At 44.6% G+C, this 27,295-nt stretch overlaps 3 protein-coding genes across 3 annotated transcripts; 2 read left to right on the forward strand and 1 right to left on the reverse strand.

The window, feature by feature from the left end:
* Positions 1 to 341: 341 nt before the first annotated feature.
* Positions 342 to 9,271, reverse strand: LOC120648668 (protein SEMI-ROLLED LEAF 2-like). The gene is made up of 19 exons (XM_039925376.1): positions 9,164 to 9,271; positions 8,981 to 9,055; positions 8,066 to 8,181; positions 7,760 to 7,874; positions 7,530 to 7,658; positions 6,864 to 6,911; positions 6,468 to 6,655; positions 6,181 to 6,377; positions 5,808 to 6,094; positions 5,508 to 5,657; positions 4,893 to 5,411; positions 4,637 to 4,786; positions 3,573 to 3,648; positions 3,279 to 3,406; positions 1,950 to 2,150; positions 1,723 to 1,863; positions 1,532 to 1,654; positions 1,192 to 1,410; positions 342 to 852 (listed from the first exon to the last, which is right to left on the reverse strand). The coding sequence occupies exons 1-19, from the start codon at positions 9,269 to 9,271 to the stop codon at positions 673 to 675; spliced, it is 3,150 nt and encodes a 1,049-aa protein (XP_039781310.1). The 3' UTR covers positions 342 to 672.
* A 10,439-nt stretch (positions 9,272 to 19,710) lies between these two features.
* Positions 19,711 to 22,258, forward strand: LOC120651186 (probable aldo-keto reductase 1). The gene is made up of 6 exons (XM_039928597.1): positions 19,711 to 20,072; positions 20,173 to 20,379; positions 20,498 to 20,670; positions 20,762 to 20,858; positions 20,965 to 21,118; positions 21,849 to 22,258. Exons 1-6 carry the CDS (start codon positions 19,899 to 19,901, stop codon positions 22,031 to 22,033), a joined length of 990 nt encoding a protein of 329 aa, XP_039784531.1. The 5' UTR covers positions 19,711 to 19,898; the 3' UTR covers positions 22,034 to 22,258.
* Positions 22,259 to 22,472: 214 nt separating this feature from the next.
* LOC120651187 (red chlorophyll catabolite reductase-like) lies at positions 22,473 to 24,393 on the forward strand. The gene is made up of 2 exons (XM_039928598.1): positions 22,473 to 22,863; positions 23,526 to 24,393. The coding sequence occupies exons 1-2, from the start codon at positions 22,666 to 22,668 to the stop codon at positions 24,141 to 24,143; spliced, it is 816 nt and encodes a 271-aa protein (XP_039784532.1). The 5' UTR covers positions 22,473 to 22,665; the 3' UTR covers positions 24,144 to 24,393.
* Positions 24,394 to 27,295: the final 2,902 nt, after the last annotated feature.

Below are 27,295 nucleotides of genomic sequence, written 5' to 3' on the forward strand. Positions count from 1 at the left end.
TGCCGATGTGATCATCCATAATTTAGCAATGTTTTAAATCGCCGGCTAAGACGTTTAGCGGCAGGGCTACCGTTACGGCGTTTAGCGGGCTATAGCCGCAATGCCATAGCGGCTGCCCTTTCTAGAAGCTATAGCGGAAGCTATAGCTAGCTATTTAAAACCTTGCAATTTAGAATGGCTGGTTAGTGACAGCGACATGAATAAGACCATGATGCTGCCGTCCATGTCCATGACTGCAAGTTCGTCGTGATGGAGAACTTGCCGTGCATGCCGTACGGCGATCGATTCCTGTCGGCATCCCATTTTTTTTGTTTTCGAACACGTCATTTTTCTTTATATGATTTCTGCAACATTGTTACATGTACAGTCTGCGGTAGAAGGCACTGCTCCCCCCAGCCCCTCTACACGTTGCATTGGCAAAGGCAACAATACACACAAGAACCAACCTATACGTATACGTATATACACACACAGCTATACGTAAAGAATGGGTGTCGAATCCGGTTGAGCCTCTAAGGCCTCAGACACGGACATACCTTCTTTTTTCTCCTTTCCTCCTGCAAAAACTGGAAAACCGACACGCGTGCCTTTTGGGACTATCGATCTTGAGATCACCATGTATCATCCATGTCAAGTAACTGATAGCCTGGCTGCTGCAGGATGGACACACCTCTAACAGCCAGCAGCCCTGAGGAAGTTGTCGTACGGGCTCGCCGCGGGCAGCTTCAGGGACTCTTGCTGGAACTCCTGACCGGGCTGCGGGTGCGGGTTCTCGCCGTTGGGCGCGTTCATCACCTGCGGATAGCTTTGCAGGTTCTCGTCGGCGAACGGGTTGGTGCTCCGCGCCGTGGTCTGCTCAGAATTTGGATCATTGATGTCAATGCTCAATACTCCCTCCATTTCAAATTATAGGTTGTTTGATTTTTATAAGCCAAGTTTGATCACTCATCTTATTTAAAAATTTGTGCAAAATATTACTTTTTTTGTTGTGGCTTGCTTTTGAAGAATAATTTAAATTTGACTATGTTTGCATAAGTTTTTTGAATAAAGCGAGTGCTCAAACTTGGGGATAAAAAAGTAAAATAACCTATAATTTGAAACAAAAGGAGTACCTTATTCTGCAATCTGCATTACGTTCATTTTGAAATGGATTCTGTGAGAGAATGGCCTTGAGAATGAGAGGTACTGTACCTGAGGCAACTGCTGGTCTTGGAAGAGAGCCAGCTCCATGTCGTGGGGCTGGCTGCCTGGCAGGCCTGACGCTTGCACGCTCTGCTGGAAGCTCATGAAGGCAGACATCTTCTGCTGTTTCCCGACCGTCAGGGCTTCGCAGTGGCTGGTCATATCCTTGAACGCCATGTCTGCTGACAATGGTGCTGCTCCTGCCTGAGGTGCTGCGTCCGCGCCAACCTGAAAGGCATGAAAAAAGATTTTATCACTACAACGTAACCATGCCAAGTGACCACTCATGCAAGCCCAGGGACAGACAAAATAAGTGAGAAAGGATGAGTTTCTAGGATGAAGAGCATACTGTTTCAAGAAGCTGATCGATACTCAGAAGATCTGATGCAGGTACAGAAGATGCACAAGCTTCTGTGCTTTCTGAAACTTCCCCAAAAGCATCATGATCATTCCCCAGGTCAATCAACATAGCCTGTTGAAAACATACTCTTTTAGCATGGAAACTAAGCTTCTGTTGATACACGAGCCAGACATATGTACCTCTTCATGATGGTGGTCAGTCTCCTGAGACTCTGATGAAGGATTATTAATCTGTGCTTCAAAGAACTGAGTGCTTGTAGGACACATGTCATCTGGAGAGAAGTCGGTTAGCAATTGGCTTCTCACATTATGCAACTCCGCCTGCAGAACTAGGGAACTCATCAGCAGCCGCGTGGAACTTAGTCAAAATTATGAGAACAAGATACAATTAGGAATGTCAACATTACATCCATCATATTTGCAATGTTGTTCATGATTGTGGAGACTATGCATTCTCGAGATTGACTTTCTGATAGTTCTATTTCTGAAAGGGACTTCAGTGCATTAGCATTGTCCTCCGGCGATCCATATATTTTTGATGGGTCATCTGGGGAATCTTTAACAGCCATAAGTTTGCTCTCATCCACCAAACGAAGAAATGGATCAGCCTAAGCAAAATAGCAAACAAATGTTAAATATAAGGGCCACACCATACGTGAAGAGTACATAGGAGTTAAGATGCAGCGGAGGTGCTTTGAAGATCAAGAACGCAAAACCTTATTATATTAACAAAATAAATTGGGTGTTTGTCAAACCTATGCATCATTATTGTCACCTTAAACCACATTTGTCAATTGAACTCCGAAAAAGTCTGAATTACTCCCCTGAACTATAGCCAAAATCTGGATAACCCCTTAAACTATAACTTGGTTCAATTTACCCCTAAACTATGCAATTTAGTTCATTTTACCCCATAATACAGTTTATCTTTTTTGTTTCTCCATACACAAGTTGAATTTTAATTTGAAATTTTGTATAGTAGTGTGACATCACAATGCATAGTAAAAAAAATTGTTATAAAATTTTCATCATTATTTTTCATATAATTTTGAACTCCACTGATTAATTTATTATTAAATATCCTAACCTATCAAAATAATAATAAAAAATTATGATGTATTTTTCTAAGATGTGTTATGATGTGTACTATCATGTTGTAAAATTTCAGCTTAAGACTCCACCAATGCACGGAGAAATGAAAAAGACAAATTGTATTAGGGGGTAATTTGAACCAAAGTGCATAGTTTGGGGGGGTAAAATGAACCAAACAATAGTTTAGGGGATTATCCAAACTTTGGCTATAGTTCAGGGGAGTAATTTAGATTGAAGGATAGCAAGGGACCATAAGATGGAAGGATGAAGAATCGATGTTCATGGGTACACACAGTTGTTATACTGTCACTACTCAACTCAGTACTCACAATGTAGTAAAAAAGATTTCCAGAAACTTTCAAAAATAAAAAAGATATTTCCATAAACCATTAATATTGAAAGCTAATGATTTACAAACAAATATTAGGGTAGATACAAGAGAAACAATACAGCATAGCAAGTTCGATTACTTAAAGGTTAATTTTAATTCAGACCCTCAGCTTGGTTCCCTAATGTGTTTCTACTATTTCCCAACTAATATTTTATACCATCATTCTGTACTGTACTGTTTATGGAGTTAGACAACATATAATGAAAAGAAATGCAGAAGAATAAAATGAGGGTTCAAATTTGTTCTTACATACCGCGCGGTCATTGATCATTTGTTTACAGATTGGAATAAGTGGCAACACATTGTAAGCTCGTGAAGAGAAAATAATCATGGTTGTGGATAGAGTAAACAAGGACCGGCGCCGAGATGGTGGTAACGAATCTACAAGATAAAAGAAGACAAAAGAAGGCAGTTAGAAAGGAGTCAAAACCACAGTTAAGTACGTGGAGCTCCTGTGCCATCATGTACAACACGACGATCAACTTTACATGGAACAGTGAGTTTATGTTCACTTTATAATGCTTCAAAGGGAATTTGACTGTATCACCTGCTTCAGTGAGTGAATAGCCCCTCAAAGCAAAAGCAACCTGAAAACTCTGAGTAAGAGCCTCAAAAGTTGATGCCTGGAAGAGGAAAAGGGAGAAAACATCAGCATATAGGACAAAGTCATAATGATTGACATGCCCACTCTCCTTCCCTAAGGTCCCTCCTTATGCTTTAATTGAGCTAAAGAAAGGCATGAGGTGGTTCATTAGAAGAAATGGTAGGAATCCACATAAGAGCTGCTTAGGAATGAGGTAAGGGAAGATAATACATAGAATGAGAGAAGGAACAGAAAAGTAAGTTAAGGCATCATGGAACGTATAGACTATAGAACAATAGAAACTTGTGTAAAATTGTGTGATTTCAGGGTTATGAGGTTAGTTCCATCGAGCTCTAATGAGATCTAAAGAAAATTAAACTTTTTGTGTAATAATTCATAGTTATTAAAAAGATCATGATTTTTCGGCCACAATGTTTTCTGAACTAGTTCCTGCAACATTTGTTTACGGATAACTGAGCAGTTAGCATTAGTCAACAGAAACCAAATGGACCTATTAAAGTTACACCAACATCTTATAACTTTAAATTGTGTAGTGCATATTCATCAACTAGACTTTATCAGAATGTTTAATCAAGACGAACCTTCTGGCATATCATCGATGTAGCAGCGCTGTATATAAAAGCTACTAAATAGTGTTGGGGAAATGACCTAGCTCATGTAGATAGACAGTTCATGTAAGGCCCATTTGTAATTATTGTACCCTCCCAAAGGCTTGGCATATATTTTTTTACCTCCCTCTCCCTACCCTATATTAAGGGCCTAAGGGATCATGAAGAGGGGACTCCTTTGGGGCTCTAGTCATGCCAGAACCATTTATAAGATCCCCTTGTGTTCCCTTCCCCCAAAAGATTTCCAGATCCAAACAAAACTTGCAATGCAGAGACTCGGCCACCTCATGTCCACAACGAAATGTTGGACTTGGTGACAATTTAATAGTTATCAGGTTCCTCTCTTACAAGAAGGTTGTCATGTCAAGGAATAGAACAATGCATAGAAAGTAGGGTTACCTTGGATCCAGAGAACAACAGAAGCAAACTGTAAGTATGAGCAATTGCTTCATAGTTCGCAGGAGTATTTTCAGGAGATGTTGCTTGAGCCCAAATGGATGACAGCAAAAGTGTAATCTGACGAGCGCTCAGCTTTACCAACACTGATTCCTGAATGCATTCAGCACAGTGCACAACCAATTATTCATGATAAGAAATATTTTGCTCAAATATATCTCATTGTTAATTCATAAATCCAGGTTAGAATTAGTTATACCGTTTCCTCACTCGAGGAGCTTTGGTCCTCTTTTACAGACATAGAAGATGCTCTCGAAGACATTGAAGGACCTCTCAGAGATATTGAGGGAGCTCTGATTGATATCGATGGAGCTCTTATGGCCATTGAAGGGCCTCTTTTCATGGAAAAATTAGGCATTTTCATGCTATGTCGACGGCTTTGAGACGCAGGCAGATTCTGAGTCTTGTGTTGTCCCGTCCCTTCACCAATGTTATGCAAACTACTGTCCTTGCTTTCTCCTAGTGAACTGTCTGAGTGCTTGTCCTTTTTCATCTTTTCAAAGATAGCAGCCGAAGAAGAAAATACAGACACAGCCCTTGAGAGTGTCCTTTGCATGTCATGTTTCTTTGCCTGCCCAGAGGGACTGGCTTGAATTGAAGGGGAAACAGAAGATGGGACTAAGACAATAGCAAATATGCGGTGAGCAGCAATACGAGCTTCATGATCAGGGTGGATCATTGTTAACAACAACTGATGAAACAGAGCTTCAGGGAACACCTGGCATCAAGTATAGAAGATAAGTTTTAAACCAGAAGAAAGTAGTGTTGCTGAGATTATTTTTAACACTTCAAGTTCTTAGTTCTAACAGTATACCTTATTCTGATATTGCAAATTTGGCACGGAAGCAATTATTTGTGCTGTGCGGTAAACAGCAGCTGCAGTTGATCTAGCTACAACAGCAGTACTTGCAATGTTTTCTAGCATCACAGCCATCATGTCAAGAACTGGCCCAGCATCAGTTACCTGACCAACACAACAATCTTAATAAGCCTTAATTATATGCATTGTACATAGATGTTGATATATATGAGACTAATGAACATATTATATAGATAGACCAATTGTAACAAGAAGGAAACATAAAACTTTAGATTGAGAGAAAGGCAAAAGCACCTTCTTCGACAGCTGAACAAGGCATTCATCTATGGCCTTCCGGAATTTTTCATTCCATTTTACTAATTCCAAATCTTTACTTCCAAGAGTAATATGGAATGTCCTTTTCAAATGCCTCACAAGATCACTTATGGCACCTATAGTTGCTGCTGAAGCCATAGCACTGGATTGCTCTGCAAGGGTAGTTGCTACCTCCACGAGGCTAAGCTGCATGTCTGGCTGCTTCACTACTGCCTTGTGCTCAATATGCTTTATCAGTAGTGACAACATTAAGTGCATATTTTGGCCTGCAGAAATCATTTAAGCAACATAAGTAAACACGTTGCCCATATATAGTATACATAGCCACGGAGACTACAATGAAAAGGGTCACCTGTGCTTTCTACTAAAATTTGCATGTCCAACAAGACACATAGAGCAAGTCCATTTTCTGACAACCATGAATTATTGTTACCAAAGTACCGAAACAAAGATTCCAAGATGCGTCGGAATGTGGTTGCTTCCCTAGAAAGCCTGGCCATATTGTGCACGCAAATTCTGGACCACAACTTAGGATCCCTAGCGTCTTCTCTGCATCATAGTGGTATGTTAGGAACTACTTACTGTACAAGAAGAAATGACAAAGTCAATAAAAATGAGAAAAAAATAAGATTATATTACTCTTGCAGTTTAACTCCTCCCTTAACATCAACTATGTTCTCCCAAGAGGGGAGCATAGGAATGACAAAAGGGGAAGGAGGATGCCCAGTATTTTGGTCTTCTTGCATCAATTGGTTGTCAGCATCAGTACTTTGACCATCATTTTGCGTCTTTTGAGGTGTGTAGTTTTCCAGTACAACTTGAACAACCTAGAAAATAAAATTGAGAAACAAATGCTGTGATGAAACTTTTGTGGCTGCAATCTCCTTGTAAAAGTGATACCATGGTAGTAACCAAATGATACCATGGTAGTAACCAAATAATATTTCTTCTTTAGATGTAACTACAAGATTGACATGTACATAGTAAAAGGAAATAAAGGCAAGAAAAAAGAAGTTGCTTGATGATATTACTTACATTGTCGAACTCTGATGAGATATGAGAAAGCTCTCCCATAAACCAGATCTGCACAACGAAACAAACTACATAATATTATGGCTTAAGATAATTTCATTTAACAATTTAGATGCTCATAGTGGTTATGGTATATTAGAGGAATACGAAAGAACATAAATATTTGAGAAGAAACAATTTTCATAATTCATTTGAGTCCAATCTAATTAGTGATGGAGCATAATTGAAATATTTTTAACAGAGTTTGACGTTCTAAAAAGCTACTCTGTCCACTCACAATTCACAAAAACATGTTGTGATCCTGCTGATGTGTATGCATGACTGGAGGGAGTATATATTGCAGAAATATCTCGATCTTCTAAAGATAGTAACAGGAAGTTACAAATTACAATATTACATGTTTAGTTGTAAAGAAGCACGAGTCGAAATTTACATGAAATGGGATTTGAACTTGGGTGATCCAGGCATACATCCACACCCTCGAACAATTGAGCTAGGCATAGTTCATAAGTCTAGTAAATCTGAAGTTAGTCGCAAGTACTTATTGCATATGAGATTTTCTTTTATCACATGATTAGAAATGAATTAGATTTACTATTATGCTGGAAGTTTGTCAACATCCTTTTGGAACAAGATATCTGTTTGATATGGCCTGATCACAGAACTTACCATAGCTGAAAGGGATTGCAGGGCTGCCGCTCTCAGGGCCCGTGCCCTCTCATCTTCTCCTACTTCTTGAGCTATTTCACATAATCTTGGAACCAGACCTTCCAAATTAAACTGATATGTACCATCCACCTGGAATATAAAGACAAGAGCGAGATCACCAATAATGACATAAGCCTCTATATAAACTGAATACCTCTAATGGACAATGGTATCCACCATGATAGGAATACCTGATTGACAGCAAAATCAAACAAGGTTTCACACCCAATGATGCGCATATCATCTCGCCTCTTTTGGTCTAAAAGAGTGTGTACAATGCTTAATAGGCTACTTGCGAACAGCGGCCTGCATTACGAAAATAACAATTATAACTGTAACCACTAAAAGCAATAATAAAGTGTAAGAAGTATATCCATAGCAAACCAAATGAAAATATAAAATAAGATTATTGACATTAGGGTGCTCCTAGATTAATACACGTAACTTCACAGAATCCAGTGGCATAAGAGCAAGGGAAACTTGAAAGGAAGACTCACATCTGTTCTTTACAAGAAACCAATAGCCTGCGATATATCAACATCACCACTTTTGCAAAGCCATACTGCTCACTTCTTAAGTCACGGTAAATACGTTGCTCCAAGTAAACTGTGATCTGCTCAAATGTCAATATGCAAAAGACCACAAGCTTACTGAGAATCTGAATTTTGTTAGAACAGATCAAGAGTCATTCATGTTTGGTAATATATTAATCAATAAGGATTACTTTAAAACAAGAGCACCACAGAAAAGGGCACTAATGCTCGAAACATAAGCAAAGCCTAGCACAATGTCCCATGAGGCATCTCCAGTTTCCAGTAACATTGCCCCATTGCATTTTTATAATTTGTGATGCAGTAGCTATAATACCGACAAATTGTATTCTGAAGGTTCGTTTAGCAGAAAGAATAACTCGCTCAAAAAGTCAGAACACTCCTGGCATAAAAACAACTAAATTCCAATGAGGAAGCAAGGGGCGGTTTGCTCGCTCACACTCTTAATAGCTTGGATATATATTTTTTTTGAACGAACAAGCACAGACAGTGCTCATTTCTATTAGTAAAGAAGGGTACAAGGACGAGAAACCATGGAAGGTTTCTCTAAACGAAACAAAAAAGCATGGATATTGAACATCATGCGGAGTTTTTCTGACTCCTGGCACTCGACGGCGACTAAGACGCTGTTCGCAAGAATCAAGGAGGTGACTGCACTCTGGTGTAAAACGCAACAGAGAGAATCCTAATTGCTTCGAGCTCTCTTGGGGTGTTTTTTTTTTGTTGCCTTATTTTGGACCTGGTCCAATTTAGTTTCCTTTTGTTTCTTGCTACTTCTTCTATATCAATACAAGCATGGCAGAATCCTACCGGTTCTTTTTTTAGAAGAAAAAAAAACAAGAACAAGAGCAAGGGACGAACCTTTGGCATTCGAAGAGGGTTTTTCGAAGCATACTCGCACAGCTTGCCAATCCTTCTTTCATTAGGTTCTTCATCCTGCAGAAGGAAAAAAAACATGCTCAATCAATAAATAGATCCACAACAGAGAAAGCAACAACATGGTCACACTTGACAAAAATAAAAGGGATGCAGCAAACTCCAAACCTGTGTTCTGGGAAAGATTTCTGCAAGGATCTTCTTGTACCGCTTGACGGGCATCCTGGACCGTGTCGTCAGCCCAGGGCAAAAATAGCACAGGTTCCCGCACGCCATCCTTTACTTCTATGTTAACAGCTGATAATGTGCATGTTAGTGTCAAGTAAAAGGCAACCCCTTAACGAACACATCATAATCCAGATTCCAATAATGAGATGCTAGAGGTTGCCAAAATGGAAAGAAAAACTTTTGAAAGCATCTCAGTTGAATTGAATGAATTTATAAAATGTGAACCAGCAGCCGATCGATGATCAATCAGACGAATTCAACTTTGAAGATTAGCACACGAAGTGAAACCAAAATTGAAAACACGTAAATTTGTTTTTTTAGAAAAGAGAAATCAACCAGGAACCGATGATCAATCCATAACACACCATCAAAACCGCGATTTCTAACAAATTGTGCACCGAAAACACGGCATGATCACCCACCCGTGAACCCCAGTGACTGATCATTAGCACAACCAGAATGGACACGGCTGGTGAAGCATACGGGATGAGAGCGAGGCCATTACAAGAGTACGAGGCGCCCGCCGGCCGGTGAGTCGTCAGTCGGTCGGATCGAGCTGCCGCGGCAACGGGGTTGGGCGGGACCGGATCGGGGGAACAATCCTGGACGCCTATGCGTCGGCGCCGGCGGTGGTCCTCCGCTCCTCCGCCTCCGACCGGGAGAGACGCGACGCGATGCGCGCCGGGGGTGGGGGTGGGGTGGCGGTGCGGGCGGGGAGGGAGGAAGAGAGGCACACACGCGCGCATGCCCCCCCGGTTATTTGCGACCTCGGTGGCGCGGTGACAGGGGGGTTGGGTTGGGTGGTCGCTATGGCCGTTCGTCCGCCGGGGCTCCAGGCCCAGCGGGGGCGGCCTCCGCCATCCTCGGGGGCATGCAGCGCCAGGCGCTCCAAATTTAGGTGCCATCCCCTCTCCCATCGGGCGACGCATGCATGAGCATGATTGATGGTTGGATTTCATCATCTGTTCGGCCGGAATAATTTTGCTTGATTGCCTGCACAAGTATACATCTGAAACATCTCTTCTATATCTCTATCTCTACTATTATTTCTAAAAGCTAAGCCATGCCTAATCGAAATTCGGACAATATTTACTTAACAGCCTACTCATTTCCCATGTTCATGACGTCCGTTTTTTAGATACCGAAAAAGTTCTTAAGAAACTTATAATCACTACAGACCGCGTTTATTTTGGCAAGGTAGTTCAAATAAGAAAAAAAGTACCGCTTAGCTAAATGGGACATTTTATGCTGCCCAAAAGATCAAGGAGGCCTTGGAGTCATTAACCTCCGGGTTCAGAATAAGTGTCTTTTAAGCAAATGGATAGCTAACATGCTTAACAGCGAAGGCACATGACAGTCTTTACTCAGAAACAAATCTTTAAGCTCAAAATCTCTACCACAAGTCCAATCTAAACATAACAACTCTCGTTTTTTGAGAGGGTTAATGAAGATTAAAGAAGATGTTTTGGTCTGTGGATCCTTTCAGATTAAACACTAATGGAAATCGCAGCTTCGGCGACGAACGAGATTCGTCACTATAGATCCCAAATCTCTCATAAAGAATGTTACGTGATGAATTTGTGACAAATTTTACTTCATAAAAACAGAGCATCAAGTTTGTTTTCCCGTGATGAAATGGCGGCAAATGTCACACAACTGATTTTTTCTTGTGATGAACAAACTTTCATCGCGGAACCATTTTTGGTTCTATGACACGCCGCTGAAATATCACAGGATACCCGGATCCACGTGTACACATCTGCACTGGTTGGAGTCCTGGCACGCCATCACCGCCGTTAAGTGACGTGGCTTCTTCCACGCTGGCTGGTGACTTGTTAGGCAACACATGTCGCAAAAGAGGACAGCGAGGTAGCGAGCTTGTGCAAGGCCACGTGGTGAGACGAGCGAAGACCACATATCATTTTCATGTGTTTCCACGTGTCCTTTCTCAGTTCTCCGATGTGTCTTCTTCTCGATGATCCACATGTTGTTTCCTTTTTAGTCCTCGTGTTGTATGCCCATTGGTCCTCGCATCTTTTCCGGAGTGCCACACATGTCATTTTCGAGCTGTTCCACGTGTAATTTTCTGGTTGTTGCACATGTCATTTTCTAGAGTTCCACACGTTGTTTTTTCGTTGCTCCACGTGTCATTTTTCTAGAGTTCCACGTGTCACTTTCATCATGGAACCATTTTGTCATAGAACCATTCCGTCACAGAACGCACATAAGTTACAACCAAAAAAGTTCATCACACGACCAAAATAATTTAGAACCTCATTATGGCATCACACAAGCACCAGAGGTCATGACAGAGGATCAAAGCTGAGAAGGGGTACCAGCGGTGCTCACCATCAAGATTTCTTAAGAATGAGATTGCTCTCTTCTGTTGCTTCTTCAGCTCCTCAAACTGTCGTTGAGTTGTCACCAGCACTTCCTCTGCTGCTTCACTCCTCTTCTTTAATCAACAACTTCATCATGGAGAGCACCTGCACCTTGTTCGGGTGCTGGACGCCGACAATCGACCTGGCACGTCTTCGTGACTTCGTCAGCACCACAGGGAGCTGGGTGCCATCACTCGATGTGTCTCTGCGACTACGCCGGCCACCTTCCTTGGGGGCTAGGCACCGACAATCGACTCGGCCCGTCTCTGTGACTCCGCCAGCACCTCAGGGAGCTGGGTGCCATCACTCGACGTGTCTCCAAGACTCCACCAGCCACCTTGCTCGGGGGCTAGGCGCCGACAATTGACTCGACCTATCTCTGTGACTCCGCCAGCACCTCAGAGAGCTGGGTGCCATCACTCGGCGTGTGTCCACAACTCCGCCAGCCAACTTGCTCGGGGGCTGGGCGCCGATAATCGACTCGGCCCGTACCAGTGACTCCGCCAGCACCTCAGGGAGTTGGGTGCCATCACTCGGTGTGTTTCCACGACTCCGCCAGCCACCTTGCTCAGGGGCTGGGCACCGACAATTGACTTGGCACGTCTCTGTGACTCCGCCAGCACCTCAGGGAGCTGGGTGCCATCACTCAGCGGGTCTCCGCGACTCCGCCAGCCACCTTGCTTGGGGGCTGGGCACCGACAATCGACTCGGCGTGTCTCCATGACTCAGCTAGCCACTTTGCTCGGGGGCTGGGTGTCGACTGCATACTCGTGGATCTCAGGATTTCCGTACTACCTTCCGAAGGTGAATCAAGATTGATATGACAACTCAGATAAAGCGAAGATGATTTAAGTTGACCCTCGAAACGCTTCTCCAAAACCTCCCGAGGCTCGGGGGCTACACCCAATGAGTGCGCCCAGGGGTGCATCCCATTCAAGTTGGCTGGAGAAAAGGACAATATATGAACACCGAAGAGCTTCGCAAAAGAGATGCATCAAGATTCGTCTCAACCCTCCGACGTTCGATGGGCTTGACGGAGGTAGATCTAGGTACCTCCCTGCCGAGTAGGGTCCCTGAGTCCATGTGCCCACTCTCCTCGGCTACTTTGCTCAGACTACTCGGCGGAAAGGCACTCGGTTGGACGGTGGAAGGGTCCTTAATGGATCAGGATGAAGGCTCGACATAGATGTCCAGATATCTAGAGATCTTAACCGACCGGCTTCCTTATAAACAACCCGAGTAGATCTTCTCCCTTACTTGTAACCCACGACTCCTAGCCTATGGACGTGGGGGGTCCATAGGGAAAATATACAACATGATCTTCAACTTCGCAAACCCTAATACAGCAACCAATAGGACGTAGGGTGTTACGCTACTCTAGTGGCCCGAACCTGTCTAACCCTTTGTGTCATCACGTAACGATCGGCCTCTTGGCTCTGGAATCCTCCACCTGAAATCTACTGCCGGGCATACCCCTAGTGGACTTGTCGGAATCGCAATCCGACACATATACTGTTGTCTTGAAAGTGTCATCTACAGGTTTTGAGGAGAGATAGGTGTTGACGGCTATTAAGTCCTAAAATCAGCCGTCAACTCCTGCAGCTTTTCATGTTCAATAATCACCAAACTTAGTTATAGGGCTTATGATTAATCGAGTTCCACGAGTTTTGGTGAATTATCATTTGCAGGCACCCACATCTGTAAAATGAGGAAAACACAAGTGAACACGGAAGAAATGCACAGAATATCTTACACCTGTGTTTCACTTAAAAAAGGGCCCACAAACTAGACGAAATGGGCACGACAAGCAAGATGCACCCAAGGATCAAGACTATGGCCCACCTATCAGCTGTCCAGAGGAAGGCAGGCTCAGGGGAGTGCCATTTGGGGTCGGCCGACCCCCTGGGTCGTCCGACCCCCTAGTGGGCCAAATAAGGCCCATCTTTCTCCAGCAGTCTCCCATAGCTCCCCTATATCTATCCCGAACGTGCATAGTACCACCTCGCAAGTCTAACTGTGGATCCACCTTTGGAGAGGCTACATAAGGAGGAGGAGAGCACCCCATTCAACACACCACACAAGAGATGTAGAGCTCCATTGCAAAGGCGAGGCGCTGCCTAGGCTAGTGCTTAGAGTAGCAGAAGGGTGAGGAGTAGTTCGGAGGGGCGCCGGCCTGTTGGCGCTCTTCTCCAACTTGTACCTCTACGGATGCTGGCTTCCTTCGGTATGAGTAAGTTGGTATTTATGATTCTTGTATTGCGTAGCACTCTCGTATGGGTGAGATCAGTTCTCTTAGTCGCAGGTTCGTTGCTCCGTATTTATATGGAGTTCTGTAGTTTGCTACGGGATATTAGACGTAGTTAGACTGCAGTAGTAATCAGTAGCGTAGGCATGGTGTCTATGCTAAGGGTTACCTTTGTTTGCCTTATATCCCATGGTCTGTGAGGTAGGCCGCAGGTGGTGATAGCCCTGTTGGTCGTTAGTAGTCCTCCATGTTCGTATATAGCGTAGAGCCGTTGGCCGGAGTCTCCTGACCATTTCAGGGGTAAGCCGGTGCCCGAAGCGAGTCTTACCCGAGAGATCGACCTTTAACTCATCTTTAGTGCTACCGCAGGAATCCTCTCCAGCCTTGCCACTTAATCTTGGTGTGTCCTTAGACCGACTGAGTTAGGAGTTAGTGCACACACATTCCCTGTGAAAATGATACCCTTGAATACTCACGGGTGAAAGCTATGATGGTATCCGTGCGCTTGCGGATCAATTCACATCGTTAAAATATCCAACAAGCTTTCTGGCACCGTTGCAGGAGAACGGTTGTTGTTCTAACTTCGAACTTAGTTGGTCCTCGTATATTTTCAAAAAAAAAAATCTGTTTTCTTTTTCTTTAGCTCTACCTTCACCCCTGCTACCCATTCTATCCTCGTATCTTTTTGCTTTTCTTATCTCTACCTCTACCCCCGCTACCCTTGGAAGCTTATCCTCGTACACACATTCTATCCCTGTGGGGTGAGTCTTTAGAGCCATCCTCTCTGGACTTAGTTCCTCTTCCGGCTACGAGATTCATCCCCACACCTCACCGATCGAATCGAGTGAAATAAATTCACATTCATAACCTCGATTGTTGATCGATGCCAATCAAATCAAGTGAATCAAAGTTCAGTTCTTAATCCTTGATTTTGATTGATGCCCAATAGAAGTTATGTTCACCCTTCATTTCAAATAAACTTCTATTGGAAGCTTAGAATGGATTGCTTTGCCACCACGTTCATCTTTGATGAAATGCAAAGCTTTGTACCTAAGGAGGGGATGAGTTGAAACAAACTCATTTCCCTCGTGACCGAAATCGGAATTGTTCATTTGGCCCATAGAGTTACACATCCTCTTTCACTATGGGGCCATGAACATTCTCGAGTTTCTCTATCCGGAGATCAAGCCACTCTCTCCATGAGCATGAAGTTTTCATCACAAAGATCGTGCTCATCCTTGACATCTCCGAGTTCTTTTGTGCCAAGTCGCTGCGAGTTTTACGATCATCCAAGGGTTAACGCCCTTTACGATGTATTTGGTTTTGCTTATCATAATATCTTTGTAGGGCTCGTAGTTGTATTTGTGCACTAACCTTGCAGCTTGAACGGCGATAAATCAATAAATGGTGGTGAAGCTGGGAACTACATCACCATGGTAGCTGCAGGATGAACCCACATGGTCGAGCTCGCGACCATAAACAAAACACTGCCGGAAGATAGCCCGGATTCTCCAAAAAAAATTTAAAAAATTGGTGCTTCAAGCACTTCTCACTTTTTATTTGAATAAAGTTTAGACTCCCCGGTGTTCAAAACTGATAGAGTCCTTGTTGTTTCCACCTGTTGTTTTTCTTTTGAATAAAAACAGATACAAGAATAAGTGTGGGGGAGATCTCTCAAAATCACCAATTACAACTCTTTCGTGATCTCTCCCCCAACATGTTGCACATCATCGACGGTCCAACACGCTGAAGATCAGGATAGATGGAATCCAGAGAATGAAGGCCGAACCTCTAGTTCGACCAAACATTCTCTAATTTCTCTCAGTTCCCTCTTCTTCCTCTTCAAACGATGGTTTGCACAACCCTACCCTCAAACTCCTCCCTAACTTCTTGAGTTTAATGATTTTCTTTGTTGATCACTAAATTTAAACTCAATGAATCATGCCAATTCGCCATGTGCACTCCATGCGCTTCCATGAATAAACTTGCATACTCTCTATTCCTTGCATTCTTTCAAGTTCTTGTGAACATATATCTTCATAGGGACCCCATGCTATCTAAGTAATTAACTAATGTGATATGATTGGATGAACGGAACCATGCACTTCTTTGCAAAGTACTTGGGATTTCTTTTCAAAAAAATTATCAATAGCTTGTCTCCTCAAATTAATGAAAATTCCTACCAAGACCAAAGTTATATTTTCATGATAAAACCCTCGTTTGTAGTTTGATTTTGCTTTGAGTTTTGTCAAATTCTTTGACCCTTGTTAGAGACTTGTCATACTCTCATGATCAAAATCACGTACACGTCCACTCACATGGCAAACACTGTCGTCCACCCATAAAATAAAACTCAATGACATACCCTGACTCTTTCTCTCTAAGGTGACTATCAAGGATGTGGGCTATGAAAAAAAAGAGAAGAAGAAGAAATAAAAGATGCATACCCAAAGAAGGTATGTCACATGCTCAAAAAGCATGTCAAAAAAAGAAAAAATAATAATAAAGATGCATACCCAAAGAACGTATGCCACATGCCCACATGGCATGCCAAAAAAAGAGAAGAGAAAGATAGTCCATATCCAAGAAAAATAAAGAAGAGAGAAGGATCATGCAAAGGAGTTCATCCACCAAAAAAAATCCCACACACTTGCACATCTTGATCAGATTGTATGACTCGTTTCTGCTTGGATCTTGTTTTTGACTTAGCAACAGAAGCAAAGCAAGCATGCCTCTCTACTCCTACCCTGAGCTCCACATAAGCCTAATTAGAAGATAGGAGAAAAGAAGGCAACAACTTTGCCTTGGTGAGGATCTAAAACAAAACGAGTGATTCAAGAGAACAATTTGAGGAGCAAGACTATTCTTTTGTTTCAAAATATAAAACCCAAGTTTCTAAGCAGGAAGAGCTAGGAACCTGAAGTCTGCATCATTCCATTCTTCAATAACCTAAGAAAGCATGGTAGCCACTTCAAAGTTCACAAGACTAGAGGAAGCTTGGAATAATATGTATGCAGGTTACATCCAAGGAGTGACATCCAACTTAGCCCTTTCTCCTTCACTCGAGGACGAGCAAAGGCTAAGTGTGGGGGTATTGTTGACGGCTGTTAAGTCCTAAAATCAGCCGTCAACTCCTGCAGCTTTTCATGTTCAATAATCACCAAACTTAGTTATAGGGCTTATGACTAATCGAATTCCATGAGTTCGGGTGAATTATCATTTGCAGACACCCACATCTGTAAAATGAGGAAAACACAAGTGAACACGGAAGAAATGCACAGAATATCTTGCATCTGTGTTTCACTTGCAAGAAGGGCCCACAAACTAGATGAAATGGGCACGACAAGCAAGATGCACCCAAGGATCAAGACCAGAGGCCACCTATCAGCTGTCCAGAGGAAGGCAGGCCCAGGGGAGTGCCATTTGGGCTCGACCAACCCCCTGGGTCGTCCGACCCCCTATGGGCCAAATAAGGCCCATCTTTCTCCAGCAGTCTCCCACAGTTCCCGTACATCTATCCCGGACGTGCATAGTACCACCTCGCGAGTCTAACTGTGGATCCACCTTTGGAGAGGCTACAAAAGGAGGAGGAGAGCACCCCATTCAACACACCACACAAGAGATGTAGAGCTCCATTGCAAAGTCGAGGCGCTTCCTAGGCTAGTGCTTAGAGTAGCAGAAGGGTGAGGAGTAGTTCAGAGGGGCGCCGGCCTGTCGGTGCTCTTCTCCAACTTGTACCTCTACGGATGCTGGCTTCCTTCGGTATGAGTAAGTTGGTATTTATGATTCTTGTATTGCATAGTACTTTCGTATGGGTGAGATCTGTTCTCTTAGTCGCGGGTTCGTTGCTCCGTATTTATACAGAGTGCTGTAGTTTGCTACGGAATATCAAACATAGTTAGACTGCAGTAGTAATCAGTAGCGTAGGCGTGGTGTCTATGCTAAGGGTTACCTTCGTTTGCGTTATATCTCACGGTCTGTGAGGTAGGCCGCAGGTGGTGACAGCCCTGTTGGTCCTTAGCAGTCCTCCACATTCGGATATAGCGTAGAGCCGTTGGCCGGAGTCTCCTGACCATTTCAGGGGAAAGCCGGTGCCCGAAGCGAGTCTTACCCGAGAGATCTACCTTTAACTCATCTTTAGTGCTACCGCAGGAATCCTCTCCAGCCTTGCCACTTAATCTTGGTGTGTCCTTGGACCGACTGAGTTAGGAGTTAGTGCACACATGTTCCCTGTGGAAATGATACCCTTGAATACTCACGGGTGAAAGTTACGATCGTATCCGTGCGCTTGCGGATTAATTCGCATCGTTAAAATACCCAACAATAGGACGTCAATGCCTGAAGCACATAGTTTGGATGGGGTCGCGTGTTTCACTGTACGCACGACGGGTCGCGGGTTATCCCGGTCCCATTGAGTGATAGCTAACTGCAACCATCATGGGCCACCCTATCAGAAGCAACACCTGACACAGATCTGTGCTGGCTGGGCTCCCGGCGTAAAGGGCCACACAGTGGCGGAGTCAAGGGGGGCCACGCAGTGGCGGAGTCAAGGGGGGCCAGCAGGGGCCATGCCCCCCCCACCCCCCCCCCCCCAGTTGCAAAAAAAATAGTACTCTTAATTCTATTCAATCCACTAATCTAATGTTATGGGCCAAAGAAAAACTCACTTGGGCCTTGACCTTTTAACAATCTAATCACCCTTCCTCTCCCAATTCTCCATCGACAAGCACCAGGGCCCAGCGACGTCTCGCCTCCCCTTCAGGTTCCCGATCCCTGCTGCATCTCGCGACTCGCGACGCCTCCCCTTCCCAGCGATCTCTGCTGCATCTCGTGATCGCTCTTGCCTCCAGCCTGGCAGCCTCCCCAATTCCCCAATGTCCGCCTACGGCCTGCAGACCTGAGTGCAACGACAGATTGATTCGGCTTGTTCTAACTCTACCGGTTACAACTGCAACGACAGAGCGTGCATTCTCCGCAATGAAACTGATTGAGACAAGACTTCGGAGTAAAATGAGAGATGCTTTCTAAGAGATTGCTTGATACTCTACATTGAGAAAGAGATTGCAATAAAGTTCACTACCGAATCACTTATTGACGGCTTCTGGGACATGAAGTCACGCAGAGTTCGACTCAAATGAAAAATGTTAGTGTCGCTAAACTTTTTTTTCATGTATTGTTTTTATGAATCGGATTATGCATTTGTGTACTTAAATGTGCTTTGGGTCTACATACATAGTGAATATTTGATGAAATATACTCATCGCATTCGTATATACAATATACTATGTTGATCGGGTTTAGTCGGCGAGTACAATTCTTGGCTTCGCCCCTGGGGCCAAGTTGTATTTTTTTTCTATCTTCTAATGGTATCTTAGGGTATCTTTAGCGGCGAGTCGACTCATGAGCAGAGGACAGCCACGCAGACATTTGCTTGAGTCGAATCATGTGAACAAACCAGCTTTATGGGTCCCATGCGTAATACAAAATTGTTGTTATGTTTGCTGGTGGCCTTGGACTTCGAGTCAGCCGAGAGAGGCATTGACTGGTAGGTGGGTCCTCTCTTTTTTTTAACTAAGCAAGAGTCGACTCCCAAATATGGTTAGAATCTTTCTCTCTCTTCTCCATGATTTGCTTCCTCCGGTAGTTGAATTGACTTCTGCACACGCCACGGAGGACGATAGTTCGCTTTTGAGATGCCACTGGAGAAGCCCTTATTAAGAATATAAACATTAAGAACATACACACTCGTTTTTTTTAAAAAAAACAGCACGCTGCACACACCCTACGCCGGCTAGTTGGGTCCAGCGTTGACCGGTGACTCCTTTTTACTCCTTAGCCACCACCCACCACTCAGCCGAGCACTGACTCCGTGCTTCTCCAGCGGCAGCGAGGCCATGGACCGACCAAGCTTCCCAGGTTCCTCGCGCCAAGCTCGGCACCCAGGGATTGGAGGTGACTAAACTCCTCCATCGTCCCCTCTGGAGCCTACTGCTTCATTCCATCCCGGCGCATTACGCGACTGGATCGACAGACGACGCGGTGCTGGTTGATGCAGGTGTCGAAGCAGGGGCTCGGGTGCTTGGGGCTGACCGGCGCTTACAACCTCCCGCTCGACGACGATGCCGGGGCCGCTGTGGTCGCGCACGCCTTCCGCCGAGGCGTCACCTTCTTCGACACCTCCGACTACTACGGGCCCCTCAGCAACGAGATACTCCTCGGCAAGGTCTCTTCTTTCCCCTTCCTATTCCTCCTTCCTCGGCTTGCGGCGGCGACGTGGTATGGTCATGACATGCGGAAGCCATTGATGCCTGCGCGATGTCCAGGCTCTGAAGCAGCTGCCGCGGGAGCAGGTGCAGCTGGCCACAAAGTTCGGGCTGCGGCGGGAGGATGCCGGCGGCGCGTGGGGCGTCTGCGGCCGGCCGGAGTACGTGCGCGCCTGCTGCGAGGCCAGCCTGCGCCGCCTCGGCCTCGACTACATCGACCTCTACTACCAGCACCGCGTGGACACCACCGTCCCCATCGAGGACACGGTCTCTGAACCTCACATTCTGCTCTGATCGACGCTGTTGGTGACAACTGGCCGTTGCCAGCACTCACCTCCGATATGACGAGTTCCTGTCCTGATTTGCTGCTGAGAGATTGCTGTAGGTTGGTGAGCTCAAGAAACTAGTGGAGGAGGGGAAGATCAGGTACATAGGGCTGTCAGAGGCGAGCCCCGACACGATTAGGCGCGCGCACGCCGTGCACCCCATCTCCGCGGTGCAGATGGAGTGGTCTCTCTGGTCTCGCGACATAGAACCTGAGATTGTGCCTCTATGCAGGTGAGTTCAGGTTTTGGATCACATACACTGATACACTGTCTACCACTCCTGAATCCTGAATCCCGATAGAGTTGTACTGTGTGGACTCCAGAGAATTGGGCATTGGAATTGTTGCTTACAGTCCGATTGGTCGCGGGTTTTTCGGTGGAAGAGGCGTGAAAGAAGAAGTGCCTGCTGTGTCTAATCTGGTAGTGTCTAAACATGTTATATTATCTCTGGCTTGAAATGTTTTTATTTTTTTCAGTCCTTTTCTTAATCTGGTGTACTTAGTCATTTAAGTGTCGGCCTTGTCAGCTGGGGTATCCAAGGTTTTTGGCAGAAAATCTAGAGAAGAACAAACAAATCTTTCTCAAGACAGAAAGCCTTGCCAAGAAGCATCAGTGCAGCTCTGCTCAGCTAGCTTTAGCCTGGGTTCTGCATCAAGGGGATGATGTGGTTCCCATACCAGGTGAGCTTTTTTACTTCTTTGAAGGAGTGAAATGTTTTTTCTCTAACGAAATAACACAGCTTATACTGGAGAAAAAGATAAGAGTGAAATGTGTAGGGTTCAAGGTCACAGACTTGCCATGATCTATTCTGCTTTGGTAAAGGAGAAACAGTGTACAAAACCATGTCTTGACAATATAGGAAACATCCTTTCAAATAGGGTGTTACAATCGTTATTTGAGCATAATTTCTAGCAAAGAAACAGGGTGTTCGAGCCTCTAATAACACATTCTTTTTTTTGTTAGTACAAAGTTGGATCTAATGTGAACCATTCGGATCTCTCTCTCTCGGATAATTTGAGACTTTCGAATTATAAGTTTAATAAAGACATGGTGTAGATCCTATAATAGCAATATTTGTTAGCACAAAGTTACATCTAATTTGAAGTTCTGAACTGTTCAAATCCTTCTCATTCCAATCATTTGGGACTTTTAATTTTCTTTTTCCGATAAATGTGCGAAATGAATCCAATTTGTAAGGAAAAAAAAAACTCAAATTGGCCGGAGCTGAAGAACGAAATGTTGGGAGCTTATAAAACACAAGTTTTGTATAGACGCGTCCAACATGACTTGGTTCATTTCACTATTCATTTTGGTGTCCAGTAGATGTTTTCAGTTGACAAGATCATTGCTTTTACGTCCGGACGGAGCAAAAATTAGTTTCTGACAAAAATATTCTACAAAATTACGCAGGGACAACGAAGATAAAAAATCTGGAAGCGAACATTGACGCTTTGAAGGTGAAGTTCACGGGTGAGGAGCTCAAAGGAATCGCCAGCCAGATACGCCAAGAAGATGTGGCTGGAGATAGGCCACACACTTCCTTTACACATACTACCTGGTCAACCTGGAAGTATGCTGATACACCAAGGAAATAGAGCTTCCAAAGCCATGCAATAGCAATAGCTTCGAGCCCCTCATGAAGGATGAATCAATCAACAAGTTATTACCCGTAGCAGACGATCCCTACATGCTTGCACAATAGCAAATCTTATTAGCCAGTGCTAACTGCTAAAATCATGTGGCTGATGTATCTTTGGAATACTCGGTGGCAAACGATGAACTATCCAATAATAATAAAGACGTTGTTCCGTCAGGTCCGTTGCGTTGTATCCAAGGTTTTAAATCGCCGGCTAAGATGTTTAGCGGCAGAGCTGCCGCTACGGCGTTTAGCGGGCTATAGTCGGCATTTAGCGGACTATAGCCGGCTTTAGCGGGCTAAATGTCATAGCGTTTGGCTTTCCTAGAAGCTATAGCCGTCTATAGCGGAAGCTATAGCCATCTATAGCGGAAGCTATAGCCGGGTATTTAAAACCTTGTTGTATCCCACTCCATGCTCCGGCCAGAGCACTGCCTCCGGTTGCTACCGGCGACCGCCCTCGCCTCGGCTCCCTTCTCCTGCCCCCTCCCCCGGCCCCGCCGCGGCGCGACCCGGCTCCGGCTTCGGCTTCCACGCGGACGCGCTCCCCAGCTCAGGGGCTAACCGTCGAGCACCCTGCGGGCGCCGGCGATGCCGGACGCTGCGGTGGCGCCCGCGCCCGAGATGCCGCAGCGGGAGGTGGCACGGGCGGTCGCGGAGCAGGCAGCGGCGCGGCTGGGCCCGCGGCTGCTCCCGTCCGCCGTGCCCGACGACGTCGCCGAGTTCCGCAACGGCGCCGGGAACGCCGTCGGCTCGCTCGACGTGCGCCGGGGCGCGCCTGGCTCGTCGGTAACATACTCCTCCTTTTCTTTGTCCGGTGGTAGAACCACGCCTAACTGCACTTGCCGCTAATTCGGTTCATCAGATCTGACGGCATGCGTCGCTTGTCACAGTATGCAGGTGTAGCTCTTGGTAAAATCAGCTACATGATATTTCAATACTTGGCATCTGAATTGAAAGTCCAAATATTGCTTGAATATCAGTCCTCTGTAAGATTGTGGGACGAGATTTACTACCTTGTATTTGTAACGTATGATCGATCAAGGTGAACTGCGTGGTTTTAGAAGCACAGATTGGTAATCCAACTCTAGCAAAGCATCATGCCAATGTTGGATTAACTGTTGTTAATGAACTTTGCTTATTGTATTGTTGTGAAACTACTGAATTCTTCAGAATTAAAGAAATAAAAGTTGAATTCATACTACTGGCTATAATCCATCCTCTTGTATACCATAACTGAAACAGTACTTGCAGTTCAATCTGAGTATCAAGGTCAGACATGCTCTTGAGTTGAACTTCAATTGCAGTGGCCGAAAATAACAATTGGCAAGATATCGGAAGATCAGTCTCTTAGTAATAAAAGTTTGAGTTAGTTTGCATACTGTTTGTTAATCATGTAAGATGTACAATGAAATGACTAATGGATCTGCTGCGTGTTTACTTGTCTACAGGTCGATTTCATGCTGCAGTCCTCGCTTCACTGCGAAGTCCCAAATGGTGCCATTGACATCACATCAGTTCTCATTTTTCTAAACACCGCAACAGATGCACCACATTTCCTATTGGAGCTTATACAGGGCAGCCCAACTTCAATTGTGGTGCTTCTGGATCTACTCCCACGGAAAGACCTCGCATTGCACCCCGACTATTTGCAGAAGTACTACGAAAACACTCGGATGGACGAGCAGCGTGCAAATATTGAAGAACTACCACAAGCTCGTCCATACCGATCACCATCACTCTTTGTGCGCAGTGCCTTTTCACCAACAGCAGTATTGGTCACCATTGACTGTGGACAAGGAAGAGATGGCGCCTTGGAAGAGATTGTGAGTGGGAGACTGGCGACGGTTGCTAAGGAGGTTCTTCGAATTTGGCTTGATTGCTGCGCTGATTCCACCACGGAAATGGATGATACAGAGAGGGACTTTCTTCTTAAGAGGGATCAACTTGTACGATCCAAGTCGATTGAGGTCGATCTGACTGCAAGCCTACCAAGGATGTTTGATCCTGATGTGTCTAGTCGTGTCATATCTGAAATCAGGAAGGCCTTTGGTGTACAAGAGCCGTAGCATGCAAAAATACATGTAGGTACTTGGTTAGTTATAGATAAACAATGTTTCTGGTCCGTAGTTTCTCTTGATTAAACAAATGAATCAAGATGTTAACCACGGTAATCGTCAGCTCCATGTAATATCACCATCATCCGCATCGGTATAAGTCATAAGATATTGCGATCTATATATACTTGTATCTTCAATTCTTCATGCTGAACCTGTCCCTTGTTCCAACTGAAATAATAAAGTAGAGCTATCAGGTGAAGTTGTTGACACTCAAAATTGACATGACCTGAAGTAGGCAAGATAAAGGCCAAAATAGCCAATTCAATATTAACTCTTATTATTTTGCAAGTTTGGCATATATGACCATTGTGCAGGATATGGAGATCGTTTTGGGATATTCTGGATATGATTTTCATCAATGAGACAAAGATGGGCACAAAAAGGCATCAAGATGAGGTCAAATTATGGGTTTTAATGCACCAAGACGAAGCCCTCGTCGAGACGATCGAAACGGACATATGGATCGCCTAATTCGGAGTCCGGGTGTAGGAGTTATGACACCAGGAAGTTCGCCTATCTGGGTAAAACCGGTCTGACCGGATTTGGGGACCGGTCTAACCGGTTTTGGCTGCTGTGCAGCACGAGGAGTCCGGTCTGACCGGATTTAGGGACCAGTTTGACCGGTTTTTAGCAGATTAGTCCGAATTAGAGTTGTAATTTGATTCTAGGTCGGTTTGTAACATATTTTTGACCTCCCAAGGGTACAGACCTTCTCACCCTATAAATATAAAGGGCTATGGCCGATCGAGACACACCCAATCGAACAATACAAAATACATCTACTTTTTACCTCTAAACCCTAGTTTTTTCTAATCTCCCTTGCTGTCCATCATGATCTCCACGGCCATTGATGGCGTCCTAAGCTCGCTGGTCGACCTAGGGCACGTCCGGTGACGTTCACGCCCCGACGGGGTCCCTCCCGGGCGAGAGCTTCGACGGCCTTTGCTAGTTTGCTCGTAAACTAGTCGTTCTTCGTCACGTAAGCGCGTTGGTTATCCTTTGTTGGTTTGCTCGTAAACCTTACCGTTCTTCACCACGTAAGTGTGATACTTATCCCTCGAAACGAACGATTCCAGCGAAACCCTAGAAACCGGTTTGACCGGTTTGCTCATCCGGTCTAACCGGTCCGTGTGGTCTTGCTGCTCTTCGGTCCCTTTGCAACTCGCACGTTCGTGTGCCCTCGTGTGTTGACCGAGATTTGCGTCAACAGTCGTGAAGATGATCAAATGGTAAGATAGCAACAGAGCCTCGTTACAGAGTTCCACTGCTCATGTAAGCAGCTCCTGCTGCAGTAGAGCTTTTGCATCTTGTTTTGTGTATATCTCCTAGATGAAAGCCAAACCCAGCCTGTTCCATGAGAAAGCTGCAAGCTTACGTAGCCCAAAGCAACTCCTGAAAGCTGAGTAGCATGTGGTGGTGGTGGTAAATTACCTGGTGGTGCAGAGCTTTTGCAGACACTGTTACTTTCGGTACCTCCTTGCTTTACTTCCCTTCTTTCTCTTTCAGACTTCTCTTCAAGAGGTGGTATTCAAAGTAGTATACTTCCTTTATCGTGCAGTTTCTCTCTTTTGGCCCTTTGATACAGTCGAGCTGGCCGTTACAGAGGATATGAATATATGATGCACGTCTTGCGTATAAGATGGCTAGGCAAGCTATCGTAGGCCCTGTTTGAAGAAATAAACAAGAGTTATTTTGAGAACTAAAGTTTAACAAAAAAATAGTCCTTCAATGAAATAGTCTTTGAGGTGTTTGGATCCAAAGGTGCTCTTTGGAGGGGATAGTTTTTTAGATTAGGCTATTTGCAAATAGACCAGAAATAGCCCTTCTGTTTTACTTCTCTTAGTTTTTTTTTTGAGATTATTGCTTCTCTTAGTTATTTGAGGCTATTTAGGGGTGGGCTAAAAAATAACCCATGAGGATTCAGAAATGGTTAGACTTTGCATCAAGAATTTATTTCCCCATTGGATTCGTAGTAGACAAGGAAGTAGCTCCAGCCAAATCGAGCAGACATTCAATTTGGGTTTGTCATAATGTGTTCTGACTGCTTCTTATTCATGTTATATTAAGATGACTCTTAAGTCTTAATTAGTACAAAGAGAGAGGCGGGCGAGTTTCATAACATGAAAGAGGAATTTCATGATCATCCCCATAACACCCCCAGCTCGGTTACAAGGTCTTAATATTGGTACATAAAACTATCACTAAGACCGGCCTGATAACGTCTTGGGAATCAACTGCACAGATTTTTGTATGGCGTCGCTTCCGGTAAATCCTGTTGCGCGTAATGAATTGTGGATAACTATTGTAGTATTATTCGACAACGTTGCTGTTTAGTAATAAAGAATTCAGGATATATGGAAGTGGTAGTTGCCAAATCAATGAGATTCGATCTGCGGTTTTTCACGGGCAAATTTGTCCCATGGGACAGCAGGAAAACATAAATCAATCTCCAAAGACCAGAATTCAGGAAACCGCACTGCAGATCGCACGGGATCAAACACAAAGGTTTCCAGGTAAAAGGGGAGGGGAAGCCAAATTGGCAGTCCAGGCTACAGATCGGGAAAGAGAAACCAAGTTTAATGAGGGCGTCGTGCCTCAGATGAACGCTTAGCAAGTGCATATCACCATGCCTGTGCACCAGGACATTCATCCAGAATTCACCAGTTGCGTAAATCATCACGGGCACATCCATATCAGAGAGTGTAAAAAGAAGATGGGGAAGAAAAGGAGATGCAGGGCAGGCCAAATTGAGCTGCAGATCGATCTGGAGATGAAGGCATGTGAAATCATCTTCAGATCGATCTTGTGAAAATTCAATCGCAGCGTCAAAAGAAAAGAAACAGAGCGTAGGAGCAACTAAAACAATAATCGAACAATAAACGAAAGAGATCGATCTGCAAGAACACTGCTATAAGGAGATGAAAACTGGCCACACAGAAAAAGCAAAGAACCCAAACATGATGGTAAGTAGCACCGCCGCTGCCAACTGCCACCAAAGCAGGGTTCCAAACGAGCGGCGGAGGCGCGGCGTTGGAAGGGTCAGGGTGCCCCATAAATAGCGTGGCGGCCGCGGGACACGGTGACGGACGGTTGCGATGGCG

This window comes from Panicum virgatum, chromosome 9K, assembly GCF_016808335.1.
Source record: "Panicum virgatum strain AP13 chromosome 9K, P.virgatum_v5, whole genome shotgun sequence".
NCBI lineage: Eukaryota > Viridiplantae > Streptophyta > Magnoliopsida > Poales > Poaceae > Panicum > Panicum virgatum.